Below are 27,977 nucleotides of genomic sequence, written 5' to 3'. Positions count from 1 at the left end.
TAAGAGAACAGTTGGAAACAGAAGGAAAAGAGACACACAGCAGAGAGGAAGCGTAAATGCTAAACAGAGGGCTGTAACAACCATAGGAATGAAAGAAGAATTACGAAGATTTCAGTGATACTTGATGGAATGTACAGTATAGTACTCAGATGATAGTTATCGCCCACCTGGCGAGGCGATAATGTAATCGCCTGCTTCTAGTGTGTGTGTGTGTGTGTGTGTGTGTGTGTGTGTGTGTGTGTGTGTGTGTGTGTGTGTGTGTGTGTGTGTGTGTGTGTGTGTGTGTGTGTGTGTGTGTGTGTGTGTGTGTGTGTGTGTGTGTGTGTGTGTGTGTGTGTGTGTGTGTGTGTGTGTGTGTGTGTGTGTGTGTGTGTGTGATGATAAAGATGTGAAGAGATATAAGAAGGTTGGAAGACAGAGACGGAATGAACTGGCTGAGTAACTGTATTTAGACATATGGGTGTGATGATGGTTTCAAAACTCCTCGTCTATGTATGGATTTGAGAGAGAGAGAGAAAGAAAGAGAGAGAGAGAGAGAGAGAGAGAGAGAGAGAGAGAGAGAGGGTGGGGGGAGAAAAGAATAAGGAAAAAAAAAATGACATGAAAGGAAATAAAATTACTGATTACTGTATCCTATTTACTAAGATAACGTAATTTTTTTTAAGCTTGCTGTTGTCTCTAGATGATGTTATTCAATTCAGAGGAGATAATACGACCTGAAATAGATAATTATACGCTTACGTTTACGTTTAGAGATCAATGACCATGATAGCATGTGTGGTTTCTCACTCGATGGCAGTTCTCCGTGTGTTGTCACCTTGGCTATTTCTCTGTCCAGCCCCTGTCCCAGAGGCCTCCACAATCCACATGATACCCCACCTCATGTCATTATCAGTCTACCTCTGGCCATTCTTCTCACCATATTCACACTTGTAACCCACCTCAACCAGTTCCCCTTCAACCTCATCTTAACACGTCCAAATCACCTCAACCTACAGGCTTCCCATCGCTTCTCCAATACTTCTTATGCCAAATCTCTTGCAGCACACTATCGTCAGTTTTGTCACTGAGATCGTGCTCTTTCATATCAACATGCTTATTTCAGTGCTTACCAGTCTGCATGCTTTCTCTCTCACAGGCCATATCACTGCCATACAGCATAACACTTTCCATACATTTTTGCTTTTTTTAAGAAAGAATACCCATGGTCTTCATTAACTCCTTCACCACAGGTCAGTCCTGTCTTGAGAAACGTATTTTGGTGGTATCCTGAATAAAATGAAATATACGTCATCATGCTAAAGGGGATAAGACAAGGAAGAAATTAAGTAGACAAAAAAAAAAAAAAAGAGAGAGAAAATTCTTTAGACAAACGAAGGGAGTGATATAAAACTCGAGTTACTACAGGTGCAGAAAGGATTATATAACTAATTCTTCACGTGTATGTAAATAAAAGTAAACAGGTAAGACAAAGTACTGACGAGAGAAAGAAATGAGACGAAAGAGGGGAAATATAATACACAGAAGAAAAGATGGAAGCAAAACCAAAAACGAAGTTAGGTGAAAAAAAATTGAAGGATACTAGAAAAGAATGAGATGTGAGGAAAGGTAGGACAAACAAAAAAGAGAGACAGGAAAGCGATAAGGGAAAACAATTGAGAGTAACAAGTTAAAATAATGCAGAAAAATCGTGTAGCCGTAGGACGTATATATCTGACAAGACGCCATCGCACTGATCAGGTTAAGAACAAAGTAAAAGTGAAACTGAGGAAAAATACAGGGATAAGGACTACCTACCCTTACCTTTGTTCTGTCTGTGTAAATATATGATACAAATGAGAAAAATGAAGTAACTGATGGAGAGAGAGAGAGAGAGAGAGAGAGAGAGAGAGAGAGAGAGAACACATGAAAAAGAGTATGGGAAAAATATATTAAAACGAAAAAAACAAAAATAAGACCCAGAAGACTAAAAATAATAATAATAATAAGGACCAAAGACTAACAGTACTCAGAGCCGTGTATAAGCCAGTCCTACAGTTATCTACGCTAATGGGTACAAATGAATTCAAGCCGCACAAAGGTAACCCTACAGTGTTCTAACGAGGCTGTACGTAGAATGGGGTTGTCAGAATACAAACTGGGTCATTACACTGAAGTGCCTTTGTAATCGTACATGTGTAGGCTCCATGTATGTATGTATGTAATCTGGCTGCCGAATTCACACGCCTCAATTCTTTCACTCCGATGTCGTAAGCTTGAATTTTATTATGGCTTACACCAAACAATATTACTCGGCTTTGAATATTTGTTTTCTTTCTTTTGGGGTTAGATATAGCCTTCCTTAATATCCACACTACCAATAGCCTGTTAATCTGAATACAATCATCTTTTGACAGCAAGAATAAAATATAACAAATGGTGCCAGGCACAATAAACCTCGCCCGATAGCAGTTATTTTATTGCTGTTAAATACTGAAACGTGACTGCCATTTAGTTTCAGTGCGGTACACAATTAAAGTCTAAGGTAATGGCGCAAATGTTTTCAAGTTCTGCACTCTGAAAAACCGAGATCTTGCGTTTGGCTTTCAAGGTCACTCAAGGTCAAAGGTCATGGTGCCAGTGCCCACATAGCCTGAAAGTTGCATGTAATTTTACTCAGCCGTTTTTCTGTAATGTTGCTCACAAACAAACAAACAAACAAACAAAACCAATATCTCGTCGGACTCGGTCTGGGCGAGGTAAAAATACTGCACCGTTTTGCAGAGGTCAGTCCTTCACCCCTTCAACATGATGACGCCCTTGAGATGATTCAGGGGCTACCAGGAAATTTTGACTTCCATTTCCACTTCGAATTTTGTACTTTATTCTTGCTCCCTCCAGACGGTTGTTATCAACTAAGAAAAGATCTTTACAGCAGAGATTAATGAATACTGTACATAATCTCTCCTCTTCGAAAAAATCTCTAAGATAAAAAAAAAGAAAAAAAAAAAAAAGAAAAGTCTGGAAGCAGCAAGAATGAGGTACGAAATATGTCATCAGAATGGAGGGGACGACTGAAAGGGCCTGACCACATCAGCAGCTTTGACAGGATATGGTTATGTTCGGGATTTCATCTAAAAAGATCTACTGTATGGTGTTTGAAAAATATTTTTTTTCTGCTGAAGGCAGTTAAGAAGAAGCAGTTAATAGACTAAAATGCGGCAAAAATCAGGTCATACGAGTACTACCCTTGGAGGAAAGTGGAAGTTGTACAATCCTCCCTCTTCATATCTAAAACCATGTGTGGTTATCTGCCTTCGCAGACCGTCGAGCAGTCGACAGGCAAAATATCTCTATTTCAGTTTACAAGATTATACTCTTGATTTTCAGAAATTCTATAACTTGGATGTCCACACAAGCTATTCTTTGTTCTGTTATAATGTAACGAAAATATTTGTGTTGATGAACTAAAATAATTAGAATAAAAAACTACACTGCAGTAATGCAAATCAATGGATTTACTTAGTTCCCTATTTCCGTCAGTATAGTAATGTTCGTGTAGTAAGCTTTTCTCGAAAAAAAAAAAATGCTTAAACTAATATTCTGGAATGTGGGATCCAGCGTTTAAGTGTCCCCTATCCCCACCTACACCCTCCCTCGCCAGATGCCAGGTATGAGAGCGATGTCCACACCAGCCGAGATACAGTGCCCGCGTTCTCAGAGTGGCTTACCTCAAAATGACCCACCACCCATCAACACTGCAGTCCGTCCCACCCATTCCTTTCCACCCACAAACAACCTAATTCTTCCTTAGTCACATTATACATTTGTACTTCACATATTCCCACAGCCAACACTGCCCTTCATGCAACACCCACCTACAGAGATTGTACTCATCCCGCCGTGCTCCTTCACTCTCCACCATCTTAACTCCTCCACACACTCCACATCGCTCTCCGCCTACCATTCCCAGTATTTTGCTCCGCCACCTTCGACTTCCATCTTACCGGCTTACCTACCCATTTTCACAGGATATACTTCAACCGGCATGTCTCACCACCTATCCTCCTCCCTCCTCGCCAAGCACCCAACCCATTTCTACCATAATACGGTAAATAAAACATAAATGAATGCTTCGACTTCAGCCAATCTAAAACAGTCACATCTGTTTACAGGGAAGGCCTATACTTACCCTGTCATGAACCGCCACACCCCCACCATCCCAGCTCATCCCATCCATTCGTCCCCTACTCATTTCGCCCAATTTTGCAAGATCTTAATAAACATGATCACTTTTCTGACTGAGCTATTGTTATTTTCACGCACATTAATAGGTATGATATAAAACGAACTGTAACTACTGCCCTTATCGTCCTCTGATCCCATTCTACCCATTCCTTGCGAGTCATCCTTTCTCTGCTGTGGTAAATATCATGACAATGGATACCTCTACTACTGACCGACCCACAACGCCTATATTCACAGGGGATACTTCCTTCATCGTGCCCAGCTACCCCACACCATCCCAGCCCATTCCACCCACTCGTCCTTAAACATTCCTGAAAGAAATGAATCAACAGTAGGAAAAAAAATTAGCTGATACGTTGAGTTTAGGCACATGCCTTCACAGACATGACCTGAAACGATCTGTGTTAATCTGAAATAACCTGATGATGTTATAGGGGTGTGAAAGTACCTGAAAGACCTGACCTATCATATCCTTAACACCACTGCACTGATATTACCTGAATCATTCTATGCTGAGTTAAGCTGACTTGGCACCTTAAGCGACATGAAAAGATCTAAGTTGCCTGAAATAGTCCTGAACTTATCCACATGCGTCTGAACATAGTTAAAGTGAACTAGAATGACTGGAATAAATCTGAGATGACCTGAATGGATGTGACGAGACTTAAATTCATCTTACTGAACCCCACCGGCCGTAAAGGTCTTGAATGATCTTCTTGATCGGTCCTGACAAAGCATGAATTCATTTGTAGGACTTCAATGGAGCTGAAATACCTAAATGAACTTGAATGAACCTAACTGGACCTAAAATGACCGAAACCGACTTGAAATGACCTGACAACGCCACAGTGAGAGAGTTTCTTACAGGAGAGGAGAACCCGTGTAATGAATGGTTAACAATGTGATCAGTGGGGGGATTCTGCAGAGATGTGTGTGACGTGCAGGTGGCATAATCTTAAATATTTCCTTATTTTTTATACCCTACTGCTGTATCTTTTTATAGTGTGTCATTCCCTTTTCTTCTCAATATCCACTCCTTTAATCTCAGATATTCTCCTCTCTGTTCTTTTCTCCACCTACTTGTTTCCACTGTTTGGTTTATATTCACTGGGGCGATAGCTCGGAGGGAGAAATATGTGTGTGTGTGTGTGTGTGTGTGTGTGTGTGTGTGTGTGTGTGTGTGTGTGTGTGTTGTGTGTGTGTGTGTGTGTGTGTGTGTGTGTGTGTGTGTGTGTGTGTGTGTGTGTGTGTGTGTGTGTGTGTGTGTGTGTGTGTGTGTGATCATTATATTCTGTATCAATTTCTACTCTAACCAAGTTTGGTGGAAGGCCTGAGGGAGAGCTAGTGGGATGACTTTTTTTTTTTTTTTTTTAGGTGAGTGGTAGGTGGGGGCGCTCACCATCCATTCACTCAATGTAGTGCTGCTCTTGGGTGTCTGCCCTTTCCGCTCCATCCTTCTTTCCTTCCATCTTCTTCTGTCTTTCTTTCCTTCAGTCTTTCCTCGTCTTTCTGCCTACGGGTGATTTTAGACTCCCTCTTCTGTCTTTCATTCCTTCATTCTTTCCTCGTTCTTCTGCCTGTGGGTGACTCTACACTGAGTGACAAGCCAAATGATTTCCTGTACACCAGGAAACTATTTACTACGTTGGGTGGTAACCATATAACCACATTTTGGCGCCTGGTGGTTTAGTGGGTAATTATTGTGCTCCAGTCGGATTGAGCCGGTGAAGGTTTATATCCAAGGGGTGTTTGGAGTCTGCTCACGTAATGCCACTCAGGGATGAGTGAGGTTGGTCACGCTCATCTTAAATGTCTGGACCAACTGCCTAGACCCGGACTCCTACGCTCCTCATGGGGCAACGTAGGATTGGATGATGGATGGATGGATGTAAAATAGACCAAAACTCAAGTTCATAAGGCATGGCCAACTTAAACATTTTTCATTCGACATAGACCAAACTTGATGGAAGTGTTGAAGGTAAGGCAAGAACAAAGGGATTCGATTTAGAAATCAATCAGTTAAAGATCAATGTCTCAGGGCAAAGTCAAACTCTGACCCACATGAGTCTGTATATAAATAAATAAATAAATGAATAAATAGTTCTGATCCGATTTGGACCAAACTTGGTATAAGAGTGAAGGTGAATCAAGGGGCTGTCAAAGGTCAAGGCTACACTTAACCAGTTCTTGTACGATTTATGTCAAAGTTTTTGACAAGTTTTTGGGTAAGGCAATCTGAAGGGATTCGTTTTAGATAACAGTCAGTCAAAGTTCAATGTCACAGGAAAATGTCAAAGGTCAGGGTCACATGGCAAGGTTGGCTATGGATAAAACTTCGTGGAATGATTGAAGTCAAGGCAAGGATGACGGAATAAGATTTTAAGAACACTAAGTCAACGGTCAAGGCCACACGGCAAGGTTATTAGAGTCCGACCAGTGTGTATCAGTGTATGAACAAACTAAACTACAGGTAGTTTTGAGCTTAGTTTATCAACGTGGAGTTACTGAAGGTCAGCCAAGGGGGCTGAGCTGTTGTTTTTTTAGAACAACAGTTCAAAGGTCAACATCACATGGCAAAGTTAATTTCAACAATTTTTAACGGAGTTAGGTCACTCTTTGCTGAACATTAAACATAAAGAAAGATAAAAGGCTCTGACTTTGCAAACAATCCTCTAGCAATTAAAGTCTCAGGATAAGGTTAAAAGTTTGATCCCCAAACTCAGTTTTGATTCGATCTGGACCAAGCATAATTGAAGAACTAGGGGTCAGCCACGCATTATATATATATATATATATATATATATATATATATATATATATATATATATATATATATATATATAACCGTAGGCAAGGTCAACTGAAATAGTTTTTATTCGATTTGGACTAAACTTAATGGAAGACCAGAAAATCAGAAAAAAAATACGTAATTCAATTTTGAGAAACATCAGTGGATGGTCATGGCCACAGGCAAAGTCAGATCTTCGGCCCAGGGACCATTTGTGGGAAGCGGGTGTTGTATTGTACAACTCTGATTATTCTTTTTTGTTAATACTGCTCTAACTCTATTTTCCTTTGTTTTTCTTTTACTCTAGCTCCTCTTTTTTTTTCTTTTCCTCATTTTTCCTCCCTCTTCCTCTCTCTTGTCACTTTTCTCCCTCTAATACATAATTCGTTTTATCCCGCTTTCATTCATTATATCCTTTTTCCCTCTAGACATTAATAATTTTGGAATGGTTTGCTGATTTTGTCTGAGTCCAGTTCTGGGCATGGATTGGCAACCCAATTCCTAAGGCGCGGCACTTTATAGCCATATTTCACATTTATCCGTTTCGGCAGTGATATGTGCTGCCCGTACTGAATACAAGCTAGTGCTGTCCAATTCAGGACTGGTGAAATGGTGTTAACAGAATAAAATTATGAAATGTTCGTGGTTTTTGTGAAAAATTAGTAGTCCTTTGACAACATTCAAATCATCAGACTAGGGTAGAACTAGTCATTTCAGACAGTAGGTTACTTCCCTAACTACTTGACTGCAACACACATGTACAGCTAATGACAAATTTATTTTTACATATTTATTAAAACCCATCTAGTTACACACTGTTACCACTTCTCTGTCCAGCTCTTGCGCAAGAGTCAACCGGTACTCTCGACCTTAATGTATGCAACTGGTCAACACTGAAACTGCCTTTCTCAGTCTATCTTGCCCATTGTCTATGATCTACTGTCTTCTAAATGCAGGGCATACAGGCATCTTTAAATGAAGGAGTCTTGAAACTGGTGAAATTTTTTTCTTAAGGAAAAAGATTGTACTGCTTGAGTCTACAAACATATGGATTAGACCACAAATTAAATCATACGGGTAAATATTTTTATCTTTTCCACACATCCACATAGCCTTTCATTCTCCACACCCACACCTACACCTCCCCCCCCCATTCACACAGCGGCAAACCTTCCCCCCATACCATGCACCTCTTCCCTCTGCCCCTGCCCTATTCCTTCCTACACTGCCACACCTACCCCAGGCACAGGGCCCTGATCCCTGGCGAAGATGGGCCACACAGGGTTGTCGTGCAGCTGATGCCTGAAGGAGTCGTGTGTGTTCTCCCCAAGCCCGTACACGTTGCGGCTGGCCAGAGTGGACTTGATGCTCAGGAACTGGTCCGTCAGTGTGAGGCCACCTAGCCGAGTGTCGAAGCTGGGAAAAGTAGAGTCAGTGAGGGATGGCAGTGGAATATTGTGTAGTGCGTGGAAAAATGTAAGGGTTGACTCAGAATTAATTAGTGTTAACAAAAGCAGGAATGGATGTGATACTCATTTATGTCAGGTCACCTAGTTGTACCAAAGCAATGAAAAGAAAAGCTTCCTAGATGAGGCACTGGAATACTCTGAACTGTATAAAAAAAATGCTGGTTCAGAATATTTTCTAGTGTCTTATGGGAAAAAATGCAGAGTGAATGTGAGGCTTAGCTAGTAAACTGCTGTACTCCTCTTGAGCGGCTTCAGGGGAATGCTATAAGCCTCTTAGAAGCTTGATTTTCAAATTTGTCCCACAAAAATCGTGAGAGATGTACAGCCCTGATCTTTTGCGCGTTGGCAACAGTCTATCGGGCGGCAAACAGCACCCTCACCACTTGAGTCAGAGTAATATATATATATATATATATATATATATATATATATATATATATATATATATATATATATATATGCTCTTTATACCATGCAATTACTAGTTTTGGCCCCAACCCTCTTTCGCATTCACATAAATGACCTCCTATCTGTCACTCACAACCCAATACACTATTATGCTGATGACTCGACACTTCATAGTTCTTTCACATTTAGTACCTCCTGTACACAATCTGTTATAAATTCCCAAATAAACACAGCGATATCTCTGAACCAGGACCTTTCTAAAATTAATCTATAGGGACAAACAAATCTGGTCTCATTAATGCTCAGAAAACTAAATGCATTAATTTCTCTAACAGAAAGAATCCCTCAGACTCCCACAAAATTTTAAATGTCAATACTCCCACATCCAATACAATTAATATCCTAGGTGTCACAAAAAACACCAACCTAAGCCGGACAGCTTATTTTAAATCCCATGCTAAAAATGCTTATAAAAAATTGGGACTTCTGTACAGAGTTCGTGAATTCTTCACTGACGAGCAGTTGGTGAAATGCTGAAGCACTGGGGAGAGATAGTAGTAGAATGGATGTGGAAGATGTGCAGATTGGCCTGGGAGGAAGGTAGAATCCCGGAGGATTGGAAGTCGGGTGTAATTATTCCCTTGTACAAAGAAAAAGGGGGAAAAAGAAGTGTGTGGTAATCATAGAGGCATTTGTCTTCTTAGTGTAATAGGAAAAGTATATGGCAGGATACTTATTGACAAAGTTAGGGAAATAACGGAGGAATTAGTTGGAGAAGAACAGGGAGGTTTTAGGAAGGGAAAAGGTTGTGTAGATCAGATATTCATTCTTGGATCTTCAGTGGAAATGTTTCTAGAGATGGGGCGGCCTTCATGGATCTGGAGAAGGCATATGACATAGTGGACAGACAAAGATTGTGGAAAGCATTAAGAATATATGGAGTAAATGGGAAGTTGTTGAATGCTGTGAAGAGTATGTATGAGGGTGCTAAGGCTGCAGTGAGTGTGGATAGTGAACTGCGTGAATTTTTCTATTTGAAAGTTGGGTTGAAACAGGGATGTGTCATGTCTCCATGGTTCTCCAATCTGTATACGGATGGGGTTATAAAAGAGATACTAGGTAGGGCAGTGGAGGATGGAGTGGCCCTAATGAGACAGGGCAGTGTTTGGAAACTCCCTGTACGTTGTTTGCAGATGATACTGTGTTGTTAAGTGAAGACGAAAGGGAGCTGCAAGGCTTGGTGGATGAGTTTGGGAGAGTGTATAAGAAACGGAATCTAAAGGTGAATATAGGGAAGAGTAAAGTTACGGTCTTCGAGAAAAGTGAAGCCAGGAATGTACAGTTGAGGTTGGATGAGGAGGAAATGGAACACGTGAGCACGTGAGTACGTTTAAGTACATGGGCAGTGTGATGAGTAAGGATGGAAGTTTGGAAGGTGATGTGCTTGAAAGGGTAAAGCAAGGAAGAAAGGTCGCTGGTTCCTTGAAAGCAGTGATAAGAAACATGGAAGTGACATGGAAGTGAAAAAGTTATTACATGACAGTATTATGATACCAACTCTAACGGATGAAAGTGAAGCTTGGACCTTGTTGGAAGGACACAAGTCAAGAGTGAGAGCAGTGGAAATGAGTTATTTGAGAGGAGCCTGTGGAGTCACATGGAGAGAGATTGACAAATGAGAATGTGAAGGAGCGTTGTGGTGTGGATGTGGATGTGATAGGAAGTGTTAGGAGAAACACACTGAGGTGGTTTGGCCATGTGGACAGGATGGAGAGTGAAAGACTGATGAGGAGAGTGTATGTGAGTGAGGTGGAGGGGGAGAAAGGGAGGTGGAGAGGGAGAGAGGGAGGGGAAGGCCAAAGATGAGATGGAGGGATGGAGTGGAGAAGTATATGACAGAGGGGGGTGCGAGTTGGGAGCAGGGCAGTGAAATGGAGGGGGACAGGGCGACGTGGAGGCGATTTGTTTGTTGCCACCTCGTATGGGATTAATGCGTCTGGCAACAGATAGATAGATAGGTGTGCGTTCTCGGATCGAATACTGTTCACCGCTGTGAAGTGAATGTGGAGCGGTTGCAGTCAGGAAGTTGGACAGAATTCAAAATAAAGCCATTAGATTAATCAATAATCCGGTCATTACGCAGGACCTTCCTCCATTATCAGTACATAGAGATGTTGCATCTTTAGCATTATTTTACCGATATTTTTACTGTTAGTGCTCTGACAAACTTGCTTCAGTTGTGCCTTCCCTTCACATTTTCTCCCGAAATACTCTGGCAGCGGGAGCGCCCATGAACTCACACTCTCTCCCCTGCAATGGAGAACATCTGCTTACCAATATTCATTTATCCCCAAAACAATTACTCTCTGGAATTCACTTTCTGGGAGTTGCTTCCCACAAACATATAATCCTCTTTTATTTAAATCCAGTTGTTATAAATATTTTATGAATGGAGGATGCCTTTTTTTATTTCCTTTGTTTTTCCTTCCTCCATTCATTGTCTGCCTTTAAAAAATTTAACCAGAGAGAAACAAATGCATAAGCAAAGGAAGCCAGCTGATTTGTCTCGATGACAGCTGAGGAGTCTACACATACCGTCTGCATGACAACAAGGCCACTATCTACCACCTGTCTATCCCCCCCCCCCCATCCATCCATCCCTGCCATCTCTCGCCTCTTGCTGCGGTAGGGTGGGGTTGCCATTCACGCCAAGGAATAACGTCGGAGTGCAAGTACACAGAAATGCAGGGGAGTAGAGCAGAAACGCCTGGGAAATAAGTGCACTATACCATTTCTGAGAGGCTGAAATATGTTTTATTAATATTCTTAACAGTCAATTTTTTTACAGACATAGCCGCACCGGAGAGTAAAGTTGTCAGAAACATTCAGCAGTTTACGGGTTACGAACTGGTCAGTTAGGAGTCAGGTCACATAGCCGAGTGTCAAAGAGTATGTTAGACAAGGCATGAAATGTTGTGCAGGATGTTAGGGAAAGTATAGGAGAACTTTGGATATTTTGCAAAACGTTAGAACAGGCAGGGATGGGATTAGAATATTCATTATAATGCTAGAAGAATTAATATTATGTAGTGTATTCGCAAATTGCTGGCAGGTGCTTTGAAAAGGTACTGTAGATGGCATGAAATAGTTTGCAGTGTCCTAGAAAAAAAAATGGGAGTTGATTAAGAATATCGTCCATGGTCTTGGAAATGTACGAATTTATATAGAGTTGATAATACCATATCATCATCATCATCACCCGTTTGAGTATCCACTGCAGGACCGGCCTATCCCGACCGAAGTAGGGACGATACAGCCTATGTATCTCTACCAAGTGGCTTAGGCTGTCTGGTAGAGATTGTATGTAGGGTGAGAAGTGCTTGTAAGTGTGATTGTAGTGTTGTAGTGGCTTTGGATGTGTGTGTAGTGTGTGAACCAAGTGTAATTGGCCCGCGAAAGCCGACTGGGTGCAAACATACTTTGTATGCGACACTGGTTCAACCACAACATCCCTGGTGTCCGCCAAAGCAGTACACGGCCGAGAGAACGCTTCCAAAGATTATTATCCTGGCGGGGCGCGAACCCTCGCTCTCCAGTGTACGAAAACGCACACTTTACCACTGTACCACAGAGGCTCCATATAGTGTGTCAGAAATGATAAGGGTTTGGTTTGGAATACTATGTGATTTATAATACATGCAAGAATTTATTTAGTATATTGGTTAGCGTGTTCAAAATTGTTCAGGGAAGTTTGTAAAAAATGGTGGCGATGCTAGATGAGGCAAGAGTTGACTTAGACGCTACAATATTGAGTAATGTGTAAAAAAAAAAAAAAAAAAAAAACGTAAGGATTGATTAGATCAAAAGGGGGCTCAAAAGCCTTGGAATATGTCAGGAAATGCAAGAGATAGTTCATCTATTGATCTGTCCCTCCACCTATATCTGTCCGACTATTTATCTGTGTCTATCTAATATTGTACACTATGTTCCAGCGAGTGAAACGGAGAACATTATACTTCAAAGGAAATTCGGTGTGCAGAATTGTTGTCCGACATGGCTTGTATAATATCCCTGCTTGAGGAGCATCAATACTTTGTTTTTTCTCAGGTACTAAGCCAATCGTGGAGTGTCATATCATTTTCAGACTGTCATAAAAATAAAATTACTTCAAGTGGTACAGTACCAGACTTTTTCTCAAAAAGAACCAAATATATATACTGTATATATATATATATATATAATATGTATATATATATATATATATATATATATATATATATATATATATATATATATATATATATATATATATATATATATATATAATATATATATATATATAATATAATATATATATATATATATATATATATATATATATATATATATATATATATATATATATATATATATATATATATATATATATATATATATATATATATATATACATATATATATATATATATATATATATATATAATATATATATATAATATATATATATATATATATATATATAATATATATATATATATAATACATATATATATTATATATATAATATATATATTCAGTATATATATTTTTATATACTTATTTCTTATTTATTTAATTATAAAACACCAATCTTTGGATCGATCAGCTTATGCACCTATCAATTTATCTATATTTTATCAATCTTCATATCAGTCTATTTCTGTTTATTCAGATGCATCTATCAAACTGGCCATTAGATATATATTGTATATCAAAATGTTTACATTTCCATCTTTTCATGCAACTCACATAATAGTGCCGGAATCCACTCGCTGCACGTAGAAGTAGAACATGTCGCCTGCCTTAGCGTCTGTTGGCACGTGGACGGTGTAGGCCGGGTTGGTGCTGCCCTGGTCCGGTAGGTTCAGAGAGACAGGGGGTTCAAACCGAGGGGAGGACCCGTCGAAGAACTGGGGGGTAAGGTGGGATAAGTAGAGGGTTAAGCAGATAAGGTGGGATAAGTAGGGGGTTAAGCAGATAAGGTGGGTTAAGTAGGGGGCTAAGCGGATACATAGATCATACAGGTCTTAAAAAAAAGGTGACACATTGCAGAGGAGTCAGAAAAGGTTAATAAAAGGAGAAAGCTTGGTAGGTAGCTAGGCAAGCAGATAGATAGAAAGACAGATAGATAGATAGACATATATACAGAAAGATAGTATGTAGGTAGACATGTAGATGCATAGATTGATAAACAGACAGCCAATCAGACACAGAGCCAAACAGATGGATATAAATAGGTTGGTAGATATAGACAGGAAGATAGATGGATACATGGATGGACAGAATACAGGTGGACTGATAAAGAATTTGTGGTGCATTCCAACAGATTTAGTTAGAAAGAGATGAAGAGATATATTGGTAGACAGACAGAGTTACACAAATACATGCATACTCGTAATACAAACTTTACTGTCCTTAAGAGGCGGTCCATATTGTACAGGAATAAGAGGATGGAACAGTAGGAGACTAGTGTATATGTGTGTGTGTGTGTGTGTGTGTGTGTGTGTGTGTGTGTGTGTGTGTGTGTGTGTGTGTGTGAGAGAGAGAGAGAGAGAGAGAGAGAGAGAGAGAGTCACGCGGTTATATCGGCTAAGTCATCAGTAGTAATGAAGACTGTCACAAACCCTTAAACTAACTGCTTCATCTGGCCTAAAGAAAATAGTAAGGCGGTACCCGACAAAAAAAAAAAAAAATAGGGAGCTAAAATATGGAGTTCAAAAACGGAATTAAAACGAATATCAGAGTTACACCTCAAGTTTTTCTTATAGTAACTTGGTAAAACAGACCAACGAGTGAACGCGGAAGAGCTGAATGAGAGTTTGTGATATAACTGAACGTTTATGAGCTGAATGAACGTTTTCGAGATAAATGAACGTTTTCAGCTGAATGAACGTTTTAGGGACATGAATGAACGTTTTCGAGATAAATGAACGTTTCGAGCTGAATGAACGTTTTTGAGACGTATGGGTTGAATGAACGTTTTTGAGATTATGAGCTGAATGAACATTTTTGAAATGTATGAACTGAAGGAACGTTTTTGAGTCATATGAGCTGAATGAACATTTTTGAGATTAACTGAATGAAGGTTTTTTATATGTATGAGCTAATGACGTTCCTGGGGTGAATGAACGTTTTTGAGATGAATAAACGTTTATGAGCTGAATGAACGTTTTTAGATGAATGAACATTAAAGAGTTGAATCAACATTTTAGATGAATCAACGTTTGTGAGCCTGTCGAACATTTATAGAGGAACGTTTATGAGTTGATCGAACGTTTCTGAGGAATGAACGTTTATGAAAGAAATGAATGAACGCATTTAAGATAACTGAACGTTTATGAGCTGAATGAAAATTTCGAAGAAGGATGAACATTTATGAGATTAACGAACGCTTAGGGTACAGGCCGAATGAACATTTATGAGGTGAATGAACGCTTATGAGACGAACGTTTACGAGTTGAATGAGCGTTTATGAGATGAATGAATGTTTACAAGTTGGATGAACGTTTATGAGACGAATGAACGTTTACAAGTTGGATGAACGTTTATGAGACGAATGAACATCTATGAGACGAATGATCGTTTACGAGTTGAATGAACGTCTGAGCCGAATGAACGTTTACGAGCTGAATGAACATTTATGAGACGAATGAACGTTCACGAATTAAATGAACGTTTATGAAATGAATTAACGTTTACGCGCTCAGTGAACGTTTTCACATTACTGAAAAGTTCATGAATGTTTATAAATTGAATGAACGCTTACGAGACGAGTAAATGCTTACCAGATAAATGAACGTTACCAAGTTTAATTAACGTTTACGAGATGAACGAAATCTTACGAGGTGAATGAACGTTTGTGAAATGAATGGTAATTTATGTGATAAACGTCTACGAGATTGTGTTTCCGAGATGGATGAATGCTAGTGAGATGAACGTTTTATTTTATTTTATTTTCTATTTATCTATAGTCCGACGCCCTAATCCCGCAAAGGGTGGCCGCAGACAAAACGCCTCAAGTCGCTGTCACCCACCATTTTACTACCCTCTCCCCAACTCACACCCCCCTCCCTCATATACCTCTCAACTCCATCCCTCCACCTCATCCTTGGTCTACCCCTCCCTCTCCCTCCCTCCACCTCACCTACATACACCCTCTTAGTCAGTCATTCGTTCTCCATTCTCTCCACATGTCCAAACCACCTCAGTGTATTTCTCCTAATCTTCTCAACCACATCCACATCCACCCCACAACGTTCCTTAACTTCTTCATTCGTCAACCTGTCCCTCCACGTCACTTCACATGCTCCTCTCAAGTAACTCATTTCCACTGCCCTCACTCTTGACTTGTTCCCCTCTTGCAAGGTCCACGCCTCGCTTCCATACGTCAGGGTAGGGATCACAGTACTATCATGCAGTGACTTCTTAACTTCCATACTCACCTCCCTATTTCTCATCATTGCTTTCAGTGTACAATTTATTTATTTATTTATTTATTTATTTATTTTTCAGCTTAAGAGATGAGCGAATTTTTATGAAGAATGAACCTTTATGAGATTCATGAATGATTACGAGATGAATGAACGCTTAGGAGATGAATGGTCATTTAGGAGATTGATAAACATTTCCAAGCTGAGTGAGCGCTTACGAGATAAATGAACGCTTTCGAGCTGGATGAACACGGAGAGAGTGAATGAACGTATGAAATGAATCATATGTTTGAGATGAATGAACGTTATGAGACAAGCAAACGCCTCAGTCACATTACTTTTCATTTTGTTCTTGCTGTCTCCAGACGACTTTATTCAGCTTGAGAGACTTTGACCAGGAAGGCGTTAGATATAGGCTAGCCAGACAACCTCTAACGCGCATATATATATATATATATATATATATATATATATATATATATATATATATATATATATATATATATATATATATTACGTGCAGTCGCGTTCATGAGTCCTGATACACATGTGGGTGTATTGTCTATTGTAGTGCTAATTGCTTTTGGTATATGGAACTTTTGCATTTACTGCATGAAACACTGAATATAACTTGACCGGGTAACAAGTGAAATAGTTCAGCATCCTACCAGCGGAGGACACAGTAGTAGACAACAAGGCTACATGTGTATCGGGACTCATGAACGCGACTGTACCACCTATAAAATAAAATGGAGGTTTTATAACAAGTACTTCCGGGTGACCTGGTATTATGGAGGCAACGGAGAGTAACAGAACGACAAAGATAATGCATTAATGTGTGGACCAGACCTAGGATAGTAACTTAAGTGGCTTTTCAGATTTTATGAAACCTTATATCTACCGATTTATTTTGCTCGTTACATCTTAGTCTATGTCGATACTAAAACGATCGAAATCGCAAAGATGTTGAGGGTAATATGTAATATTTACAGCCGGGGAAGAGGTGTTACGAAGCCGCCCATGTTACATACCCATAGGCAGAGCACCAGGTTTTAAGAGACGGTGAGGTTCATGGGAGGGTGGCGTATCCTGGAGGTCGTTGCTCAGTAGGGACAGAAATGCCTGGAGGTTCTCTTATCGTAGCTGAAACGCACGTCACACGGCAGTACGAACCGCCACGAATCAGGATGACTTGAAAAAAATAAATAAATTTTTAAGGTTCGCCCAAAATTCGCCTCTAATCGCCTCTATTCGTCTCTTGATTCGGGAGAGTCTTGGGTGGGTCGGACGGGTGTCTGGGATGCGACCAAGTTCGGCAAAAAAATAAGAAGCTCCTTATTTTTTTGGCGAATGTTCGTGGAAAAAAACGTTACATTTTTTCGTCTTGGATTCGTGTAACGTTCGTCTGACGTTCGTGTGATTTGTGAGGGATCTGTCGTGATTCGGCTCAATTCGGCCAGTTTATCTTTGACCGAAGTGAACACGAGTCACACAAATATCACCCGAATTACATTAGAATGCCAAACGAACTGAAGCCGATTATTCGTGTGAGTCTTAACCCCAGCCACATTCAGGACGAAAACGTCCGAATGGCACTCAACTTGCACACAAATCACACAATTAGCACAAGAATTGGGCCAGTCTGGCAACCGAATGGAACCTGATTAATCGAGTAAGCTTTCCCCGTAGGACGAATTCCGTCCGAATTGCACTCAACGTGCACACGAATCACACAATCATCAGTCGAACTGCAACACACTAACACACGAAACGAATACGATTATTCGTGTATCTCCTTTAACTATATAGTAGGACGAATACCGTCCGAATTGCGCCCAACTTGCACACACAAAAAAGAAGTCCACACGTGACGCACTCCACTTGCGCGCCTCTCACTCGAATTTGGCGCGAATCCATAGAAGTCGCGGCAACAGTGGGTAGACGTGGCGCTCGAGGCTCTCCTTGAACAATGCCTTATCCATCCTCATGAAGCTCCTCTAGGTGGTCTGGTCACTGTTGATAAGGGTCATAAGCAGGGCTTCGTAGTGGCCATGTAGGGGTCGTTCGAACTTCCATTCCCGCAGACAAAATGATCGTGCTTTGCATTGTTGCCTCTTCCACCGTCGTCTCCTGATTAATAGCAGGTGGCACAGACTCAGCGGATTGTTAAATTTGATGCGGGTGTAGAGGACTAGGGCCGTAGCAGCTTCGTCGTAGGTGAACTTGTTGAAGATAAGCTCCACAGACTCCATGGCGGCTAGCAGTGGTCGGCAGGGGGGCAGGTGATCGAATGGCTGGAAAGCAGGGCGCCCAGATATATATATGCCACAGTTGCAGTCGTATTGGATTCGTGGTTGATTCCAGTAATTTGTGTGCGTTTCGTGTGCATCGTTCGGCTTTCGTGTGCATTTCGTGTGGAAAACGACCAAATTCGGCTAATGTTCGTCATTGTCTGTGTGTATTCATGTGGAATTCGTGAAAAGTTCGTGTTGAAATCGTTTGTTATCGTATTTTGTTCTGACTATGTTCATATGATTCTTAAGGTCATCGTGTGGCGATTGTGTGGGGTTCATGGCATTGTGTGGAGTTCGTGTGGGCGATTTTTCGTGGCCGGTTCGGTCAATGACTTGCAGATTCCGAGAATAGTGCAAGTCTTTCCAATTCGTGCGGGTTCATACTGCTTGTGACGCGGGTTTGACCCTCACAGGATGCGGCGTCAGGTTACAGATAAATGAACATAATTATGATCTTTACCTTTTTGCCTGTACTGGTGTCCGTTAATGAATTTCTGTATTTCCATTATATACTTATTTCATCCTAAATCATACTCTCTCTCTCTCTCTCTCTCTCTCTCTCTCTCTCTCTCTCTGTAGTATGTACGCTTTTCGCCTCTGCTGCTGTGATGTGTGTTTCTATTAAGTTCTTGCTATCTTCAACAGTTTTATTCACCTCATGGTAGACTTGTAGTAGTGCAGGAGTTAAGCAAGGCTGTAACTAACCTCTCGGTTCAGAAGTCTCTCCCAAGCTAAAATCGTATAGTGGTAGCAAGAACAAATAAAAAAAAAACGCTATCATGATTACAGGTTTAACATTACTTTTCACACTCTCCGTTGCATAATCTAAGTATTCTGTCTACCTTGCTCTCTAAGGTCCTATCTACCTCCCTGTCTATCCAGATTTTTAAAATATAGCTTTGATCAGCCAGCTCAAAACTTTGTCCTTCATTTTTGAATATTTTTTTTTTTCGACTAACTTTTAAAAGAATTTTCAGTATTAAAACTTCATAAAGATGTTTTGAGGCGTGAGGAAAAAGGGAAAGAGGGAGGGAGGGGAAGGGAGGTATGGAGGGACGTAGGGGGAGGGACGAATGGAGGGAAGGAGGGGGAGGGACGAATGGAGGGAAGGAGGGGGAGGGAGGAATTGAGGGAAGGAGGGGGAGTACGAAATATGGATGGAAGGAGAGGAGCAGGGATGAACGAGAGAAACGGTAGGAAGGAAAGAAGGAGAACAGGAACATGAGAATAGGAGGTATGAAGAAAGGGAAGGACACAGGGAGGGAGAAGGGGTGGATGGAGTGAAGGTAGGTGGGAAGAATGGAATGAGAGACGGAGAGAGGGAGAGTACTAACGGAAGGATGAGAGAGAGAGAGAGAGTGTGTGTGTGTGTATATATATATATATATATATATATATATGTATATATATATATATATATATATATATATATATATATATATATATATATATATATATATATGTGTGTGTGTGTGTGTGTGTGTGTGTGTATATATATATATAAATATTAATCTATACGTATATCTATATATCTGTATATCTATCTATCTATCTATCTATCTATCTATCTATTTCTTTCTCTCTCTCTCTCTCTCTCTCTCTCTCTCTCTCTCTCTCTCTCTCTACATACTATCTATCTATATACCTAGGCTGCTTCCCCCAAGGAAAGGGAGGTAGCCGAGACAGGACGACACACTCCCCATTTACTCATCCATTCAAACACATTCATTCGCATCTTAGCCCCAAAGGGGAGAACGGACAGATCCTCACCGCACCACACCGCACAAGGGTCAACTGCGCAATGCGATCAGTGACATCCGCACCAGGGTCCGACAGCAGAACTGGTTTACCCCTGCCACATCATAACAGACCCATCCCCTTACCTGCACCTGACCTGACTAGCTGATCAGACCAAATGCGGGAGAATATCCCCTCAGGGCTGCGTCATCACTTATTCATTCACAATTTCTCTCCATTTATTTCTGTCATGCACAGCCACTCTTCCTTGCTCAACAGACATCCCTCTCGCATCCAGTGCTCTCTTCACACTGTCCATCCATCCTGTTCGTGGTCTTCCTCTCAGCCTTACACCTCTCACATCAGATCTAGTTATCTTTTTCACCAATCGCTCATTATCCATTCTCTCCATATGGCCAAACCATCGCAACACCCTCTGCTCAACTCTACCAGCCATCTCCCGAACAACTCCAGTTCTCCTTCGCACTTCATCATTTCGCACCCGATCCATACGAGTCACTCCACACATACTCCTCAGACACCTCATCTCCATTACATTCAAACTTTTCCTCTCTGCTACACCCATATTCCATGTTTCAGCCCCATATAACGCAGTCGGTACCACAACATCCTCATACAGCCTTCTCTTTACATCCATTCTAAGCAAACGACATTTAAACACTTTTTTCGTTCCTCCAAGCACCTTTCCTACTTCATTTATTCTAAACTTCACTTCTGCATCTATTCTTCCATCCACAGCTATATGTGACCCTAGATATTTAAAACAATCTACTTCCTCAAGAAACTCACCATTCAAAACTATATTCATCCCCCTACCATCTATCAACCTCGTACACTTCATCACTTTACTCTTATTCTCATTTACTTTCAATTTCCTCCTTTCACACACCCTTCCAAACTCCTCTACCAACTGTCTCAATCTCTCCTCTGAATCAGTCACCAGTGCAGTATCATCTGCAAACAGCAGCTGCTTCAGATTCCACTCTCCACCATCAACATTCACCAGACTCAGACCTCCACCTAAAACTCTTGCATTCACCTCCCTTACAACACCATCCATGTAAATATTAAACAACCAAGGCGACATCACACATCCCTGTCGCAGCCCAACTCTCACGGGGAAACCAATCACTCACAGCATTTCCCACTCTTACACACGCTCTACTATTTACATAAAAACACTTCACCCCTTTTAGTAACCTACCATCAAGTCCATACAATCTTAAAACAGTCCACAAAGCCTCGCTATCAATTCTATCACACGCTTTCTCTAAATCCATAAATGCCCAAAACACATCCTTGCCTTTCGCTAAATACTTTTCACACACTTGTCTCACAGCAAACACCTGATCAACGCATCCCCTCCCTCTCCTAATGCCACACTGCTCATCACCAATCACTCCCTCTGTACCCTCTCTAACCCTCATAATTAACACTCTACCATACACCTGCCCTACAACACTCAACAGACTTATACCCCTAAAGCTAGTACTTCATACTTATCACCCTTGCCTTTATACAACGGGACCACACAAGCACTTGCCCAGTCAATTGCCACTATACTTTTCTCAAAGCACACATTCAACAATCTTACTAACCAGTCAACAATAGTCACTCCACCACCCTTCAGGCATTCCACAGCACACCCATCCATACCTGCAGCTTTCCCTGTTTTCATCTCCTTTACTGCCTTCTCCACTTCCTCCTTCGTGATCAAAGAATCATTCAACTCTCCCAACACATTTATTCCTTGCACCCTTCCATCCGCCACAATCTCACCCACCCTTTCCTCCTCTACATTTAACAATCTTTCAAAATACTCTGCCCATCTCTTCCTTACTGCATCCATCTCAATTAACATCCTTCCATCCTCTGCTTTTACTCGTTCTTCCCAGACTCTCCCTTTCGCACCCTTTTCACCTCCTTCCAAAACATTTTCTTATTCTGTTGAAAATTCTCTGTCAGCCGCCTACCCCACCTCTCATCTGCTGCCACTTTAGCATCACACACAGCCCTTCTCGCTCTATTCCTCTTTTCCTTATACCTTTCATATGACATCTCATCCATCCTCTGCAGCCACACTTCATATGCACGTCTCTTCTCAGCCACAGCCATACTTACTTCCTCGCACCACCATTCACTTCCTTTTCTTACACCACCACCCACACGTCTCACACCACCCACCTCTTCTGCATGCCCCACCACAGCACTCTTAAACAACTGCCATTCCTCCTCCACGCTGCCATTTTCCCGATCTTTCACTGCATTCCACTCATCTTTCAATTTCTCCTGATACTCTATCTTTTTCTCTCTTTTATCCAACTCACTCACTTTCAAAACCTCCCTGCCACATCTAACCCTCCTAGCTCTCACCCATCTCTTACCTACTCTTAACTTTCCCTCCACCAGGTAGTGGTCAGACATACCTCCACCCTCCCCTCTCAGAACTCTCACATCCAACAATCTTCCTATTACATTCCTAGACACAACCACACACACACACACACACACACACACACACACACACACACACACACACACATATATATATATATATATATATATATATATATATATATATATATATATATATATGTGTGTGTGTGTGTGTGTGTGTGTGTGTGTATACGTATATCTATGTAGATATAGATAGATTGATAGACAGATGGATAGAGACAGATAGATATAGACATATAGGATGGTCCGTATATACAGCTCCACCTCCACTGCGCCCTGTGATCTCGTGTGTTGCTGGGACGGGTCAGTCAGCGATATCAGTACCTGCCCTGCATTATTAGTTTCCTCCTCCCCCTGCCACAAACCCCACACCAGCTGACTGAGCCGTCCCCGCAACACATAGAGGTATTGCCATGTGAAGTGCTAATGGAGGGTTATTTACCGGCTACCTTGTATATTTATTTATTTATTTATTTATCAATCTATAAGTAATTAACTTTTCCATACCACACACTTAACTAGTCCGAAATCGCTCACCTTAACCCTCAACAGATGATCACCGTACTTGAACACCTCGAACACCACATCCTCGATCTGGCCAGGGTAAAGAGCCTTCCCGTGTGCCCGCAGGTGTGTCCGGAAACCTCTCTCAGTCTCCGTGATAAGCCCATCCGCGAAGACCAAACCGTAGTCACTTGGCGGGGGAATCGAACACGTCTGAGAAGAAAGCGTGGAGGGGGTTGAGGAACTGGTTTGTGTGTGTGTGTGTGTGTGTGTGTGTGTGTGTGTGTGTGTGTGTGAGAGAGAGAGAGAGAGAGAGAGAGAGAGAGAGATCAGTAATATAATAAAAAAAAAAGGAACGAATTACCAAATAATGAGAGACTAATTATGTGAATGCATGAGTAAATGAATGAATGAACGAATGAAGCAGATAAAGAAAACCAAGCAATAACCAAAGAAGGCAATATTTAAGAGGACGTAAAGATAGGTGATGAGAAAATTAAAGCTTAGAAAGAGAATAAAAATGTAAGTGGAAAAAAATATATAAAAGAACGATATACGATACGAGAGAAAGAGAATTACAAACATGAGTACAGTATATATTTAGAGATAATAGTCATAGTCATATTTATCACCATCTTCAGTATTATCATCATCATAACAGGCACTGTTATCATCATTACCATCACTATCAATGTCCCTATCATCACCATCGTCACTCTCTTAACCACCACCTGCATCATCATCATCACAACTACCATCGTCATCATCATCACTCCCATAACCACCACCTAATTTATCACCGTCATCATCATCATCATCATCATCATCATCACCACTCCCATAACCACCACCACCACCATCATCATATTCACTCTCATAACCACTACCTTCATCATCATCACCATCATCATCATTATCATACTAATCCAGTTTCCAAATTTCACGAGGAATGGAACAATCCTGAGTACTTCACTTTGATTTTTGTCGGGTCATGAATCAGAGGAGAAAGTATTCGTTGAGAGTATGAGCCAGGTACAATATCCCCAATTCCTGTCTAGTAGCTACGAGTCAGCTTGCAACTCTTGAGTTCCAATACAAGACTGATGACAAACCTATTTTTGTTTAAAGAGGGAGATTATTAGCATCTGTCTTGGGGCAATTTTTCTTAGGCTGTGGAGTCTCTCTAACATATTTTACTTAGCAACTGATTCTTCGTACTGTATGTGAAAAGAGGTGGAAACAGTTCCTGAAAAAAGAATAAAAGAGCTGCTTAAGAAGTGAGAAAAAAAAATGAAGAATATAAGACAGAAGCTGAGAAGCGACAGGGGTATATAAGAAATGGAGCAGCTGGAGGAGGGGCAAGGCCTCTGTAAGTTATTCAAAGAAGAAATCTGTGCAGCATGTTAGGTAGTGTGCGGGGCGAAGAAAAGACGTGGTGAGCGGAACAGCATGGTGTAATGAAATAGTGAAGCAAGCTGTGGATGAGAAGGAAGCATATGGTAATTGGATGGGAAACAGAGGAATGGGGGATGTGGAGTGACAGAAAAGACAGTTATATGTAGAGACGTAGAAAGATGTGATGAGCCTAGTAAAAGAGAGTGGGAGAAGAGTGGATGAGGAGTTTGGAAGAAAACGTTGAGTGTTAAGTGGAGGAAATTTGAGAAACTGTTTTGGAAAGCGGTCAAGAAAGTAAGACAGGGTGAGAGGGAAGTAGCAACAGGGGGAAGGGTAAAAATGACAGAGTGCTGGTGGAAAGGGAAAGCAAAGTGAACAAAGGGAAACTGAACATTTTGTGGAACAGCTTACTATACAGAATGAAAGCAGCGCTAAGTTAACTGGTTGGAGAATGATTGGGAGAAGAACAGGGACGTGAAAGGAGGAAGAGATCAGAAGGATGGAAGTGGCTGAAGCAGAAACTGAAAATAAAGTAAGCCAAGGGACTGATAATGTGGTGAATGGTTTTAATACTAGGAAGAATTAATGACAGATGGATATGAAACATGTGTATAGTAGCCTGAGAGGAAGGTAGGGTCCCGGAGGATTGGAATTCAGGTATAAACTGTTCCCCTGTACAAATGAGATGGTGAAAGAGACTTTGTGGCACTGATAAGGGTATTTGTCTTCTCAGGCAAAAGGAAAAATGTATGATTGATTGTCAATACTTAGAGAAATAACCAAGGAATTAGTTGGCGATGAACAGTGAGGGTTTTAGGAAGGGAAGTGGTTGTGTGTATCAGACAGCCTATTCGTTCTAAGATTTTTGGTTGAAAAGTACTTAGAGAAGAGGTAGAAGGTGTATGCTGCCTTCATCGATCTGTAGACAACATACGACAGAGTAAATAGAAAAGGAATATGGAAGGTACTGATAGATTGGAAGTTGCTGAATGCTGTAAAGAATATGTATGAGACCGCTAGGTGTGCAGTGTGTGTGTGTGTGTGTGTGTGTGTGTGTGTGTGTGTGTGTGTGTGTGTGTGTGTGTGTGTGTGTGTGTGTGTGTGTGTGTGTGGACCGAGTTCTTTAATCTGAATGTTGGATTCAAAAAGGCTGTGTCATGTCTCCATGATTGTTTTTTTATGAACATGGATGGAGTTATAAAAAATACAAGGAGGGGAGCTGGGGACTTCAAGATTTGATGGATGACTTTGGGAGTTGTTGCATGAAACGAAACTTAAAAATGAATGTAGTGCAGAGTGAATGTATGATCTTTGAGGCAAACGAAGTCATTGAATGTTAGCGAGGCTGGATGATCGGGAAATGGAGAATATGAGTGCACTGAAATATTTAGGTCGTGTGATTTATAATGGAAGTTTAAGGGAGGAAATGCATGAAAGGGTACAGCAGGAAGAAGGGTTGTTGATTCACTGAAGGCAGTGACTAGGAATAGGAAAGGAAGCATGGAAGTAAATAGTAATTATATTGTGACCCCCACTCTACCGTATGGAACTGAACCTTGACTGTTGGATAAAAACAAGTCAAGAGTGGACGCAGCTCAAATGATCTAACTGGGAGGAGCTTGCGGAGTTGCATGGAGAAACAGACCGACAAATGAAGAACTGAAGGGGTGCTGTGTTGTTGACGTGAATGTGACTAAAAGCATTAAGGGATGTACTAAGATAAATGGCCATGTGGGGAGGATTAAGAATGAGAAACTGGCTAGAAGAGTGTACATGAGTGAGGTCGAGGGGAGGAGAGGGAGGGGGAGGCTGATGATGAGATGGAAGTATGGAGAATAGAGATATACTCGTGTGAGAGATGAAGGGGAGGGGTAGCTGGAGGAAGGGAGGCCAAATGGCAGAGGGCAAGGCGACATGGATGTGATTTGTTCGTGGCCATTCCTTTCGGGATTAAGGCATCTGTTATGGACAGATAGGCAGATAGATGGATAGCATTTTACTTGCAGGAACATTATTTTTTTATTATAAATAAAACCTGTATTGTTTCCATCCTTTTCTACATTTATTGCAGGTTCTTTGTGCATACTAGTTCTAGTTACTGAACTGGAAAACAATTTTGTTCCAGCCTGACTTTTCTTACTTGTTAACATTGATCTACAAACATTCCTGAACCTAATTTCAGGCACCTTAAGAGACAGGCTAACCTAATCCATATGGATCAATTTACCGCTTGTATTTTCAGTCATTTTGGTGAGATTTGCTGAAAACTTCCATTCGGATGTTGAAATGGTGACATGAGCATTTAATATTTTTGCAGGCCTATCAGTCTGTCATTCAAGTAGAGTCAATACTGAGCAGAAAGATGATGTTTCCAATGAAATCCGACCAAGGGTCCCTAGCTCTCCCTGTATGCTATGGGGTCATTGTATGCAGCATGTGTTAGGGAATGTAATGATATAAGGTAGTGAGAAATGGGCAGTAAATGAAGAGGATATTCGTAGACTCAAACGTAGACGAATGATATAGATTAGATGGATGTATAGTGCGTCCTAGAATGACAGGCCAGGCAGGAGGTGGGGAAGACGGAGTGTGAATAAAGAGTTGAAAGGATGGATGGGACTTCAGTGTATTAGTGTTGTGATGAGAAGGGGTAGTCTAAGTCGCTATGAGGTTGGCGAGGATAATGACAATCGAATGCTGAAGGTGAGTGCTGTGAACGTCGAGGGTAGGCATGCAAGGGCCAAACCGAAAAAAGATCTGGGACGAGGCCATAGGGATAAGGGACTTAAGAGAGAGACTACTAGAGATCAAGCAGTGTGGAAAACTGCCATTATGTGACCAAGGTCGATGCATGGAAGGCATGTTGGGACCCTTTAAAAACGAAATGAAACCAAAGATCAATAAATGCAATATATGCCAGCTTGTATAGTTCTACAAATATCATATACATGCCTATAGCCCTTTTACAAGCATAAAAAAAACTACACTGCACCTTGGAAAGATACCTAATACTTTTTTAACTTCGATCGCTCCTATCCCTCATGGCAGCTAGTTGTTGTTGTTGTTGTTGTTGTTGTTGTTGAATAACCCCGGTCTGCCTGGCCGAAAAGACCGATCTGCTGCAAGCAAGCCTGCAGGGCTGTCCCGTGCAGTGAACCGATGTTCCCTTTAGGTGGACAGCGCCTCACCAGAGCGAGACGTGGGGAAG

General features: G+C 41.1%; 1 protein-coding gene across 1 annotated transcript in view; it reads right to left on the bottom strand.

Annotated features, from left to right (window-relative positions):
- LOC145401961 (maltase-glucoamylase-like) overlaps nt 1–27,977 on the bottom strand; it is a 234,475-nt gene that overhangs the window by 118,842 nt on the left and 87,656 nt on the right. The window contains exons 24-26 of the mRNA XM_080274065.1: nt 23,408–23,587; nt 13,681–13,841; nt 8,254–8,431 (exon numbers count right to left, since the gene is read on the bottom strand). Coding sequence (XP_080130191.1) covers nt 8,254–8,431; nt 13,681–13,841; nt 23,408–23,587 — 519 coding nt within the window. The remainder of the gene's footprint in view (nt 1–8,253; nt 8,432–13,680; nt 13,842–23,407; nt 23,588–27,977) is intronic.

This window comes from Coenobita brevimanus, chromosome 57 (assembly GCF_032717465.1).
Source record: "Coenobita brevimanus isolate Jiangsu-jjx chromosome 57, ASM3271746v2, whole genome shotgun sequence".
Classification (NCBI taxonomy): Eukaryota; Metazoa; Arthropoda; class Malacostraca; order Decapoda; family Coenobitidae; genus Coenobita; species Coenobita brevimanus.
The sequence above is the reverse complement of the archived record's forward strand: the minus strand, read 5'-3'. Positions and strand labels throughout refer to the sequence as shown.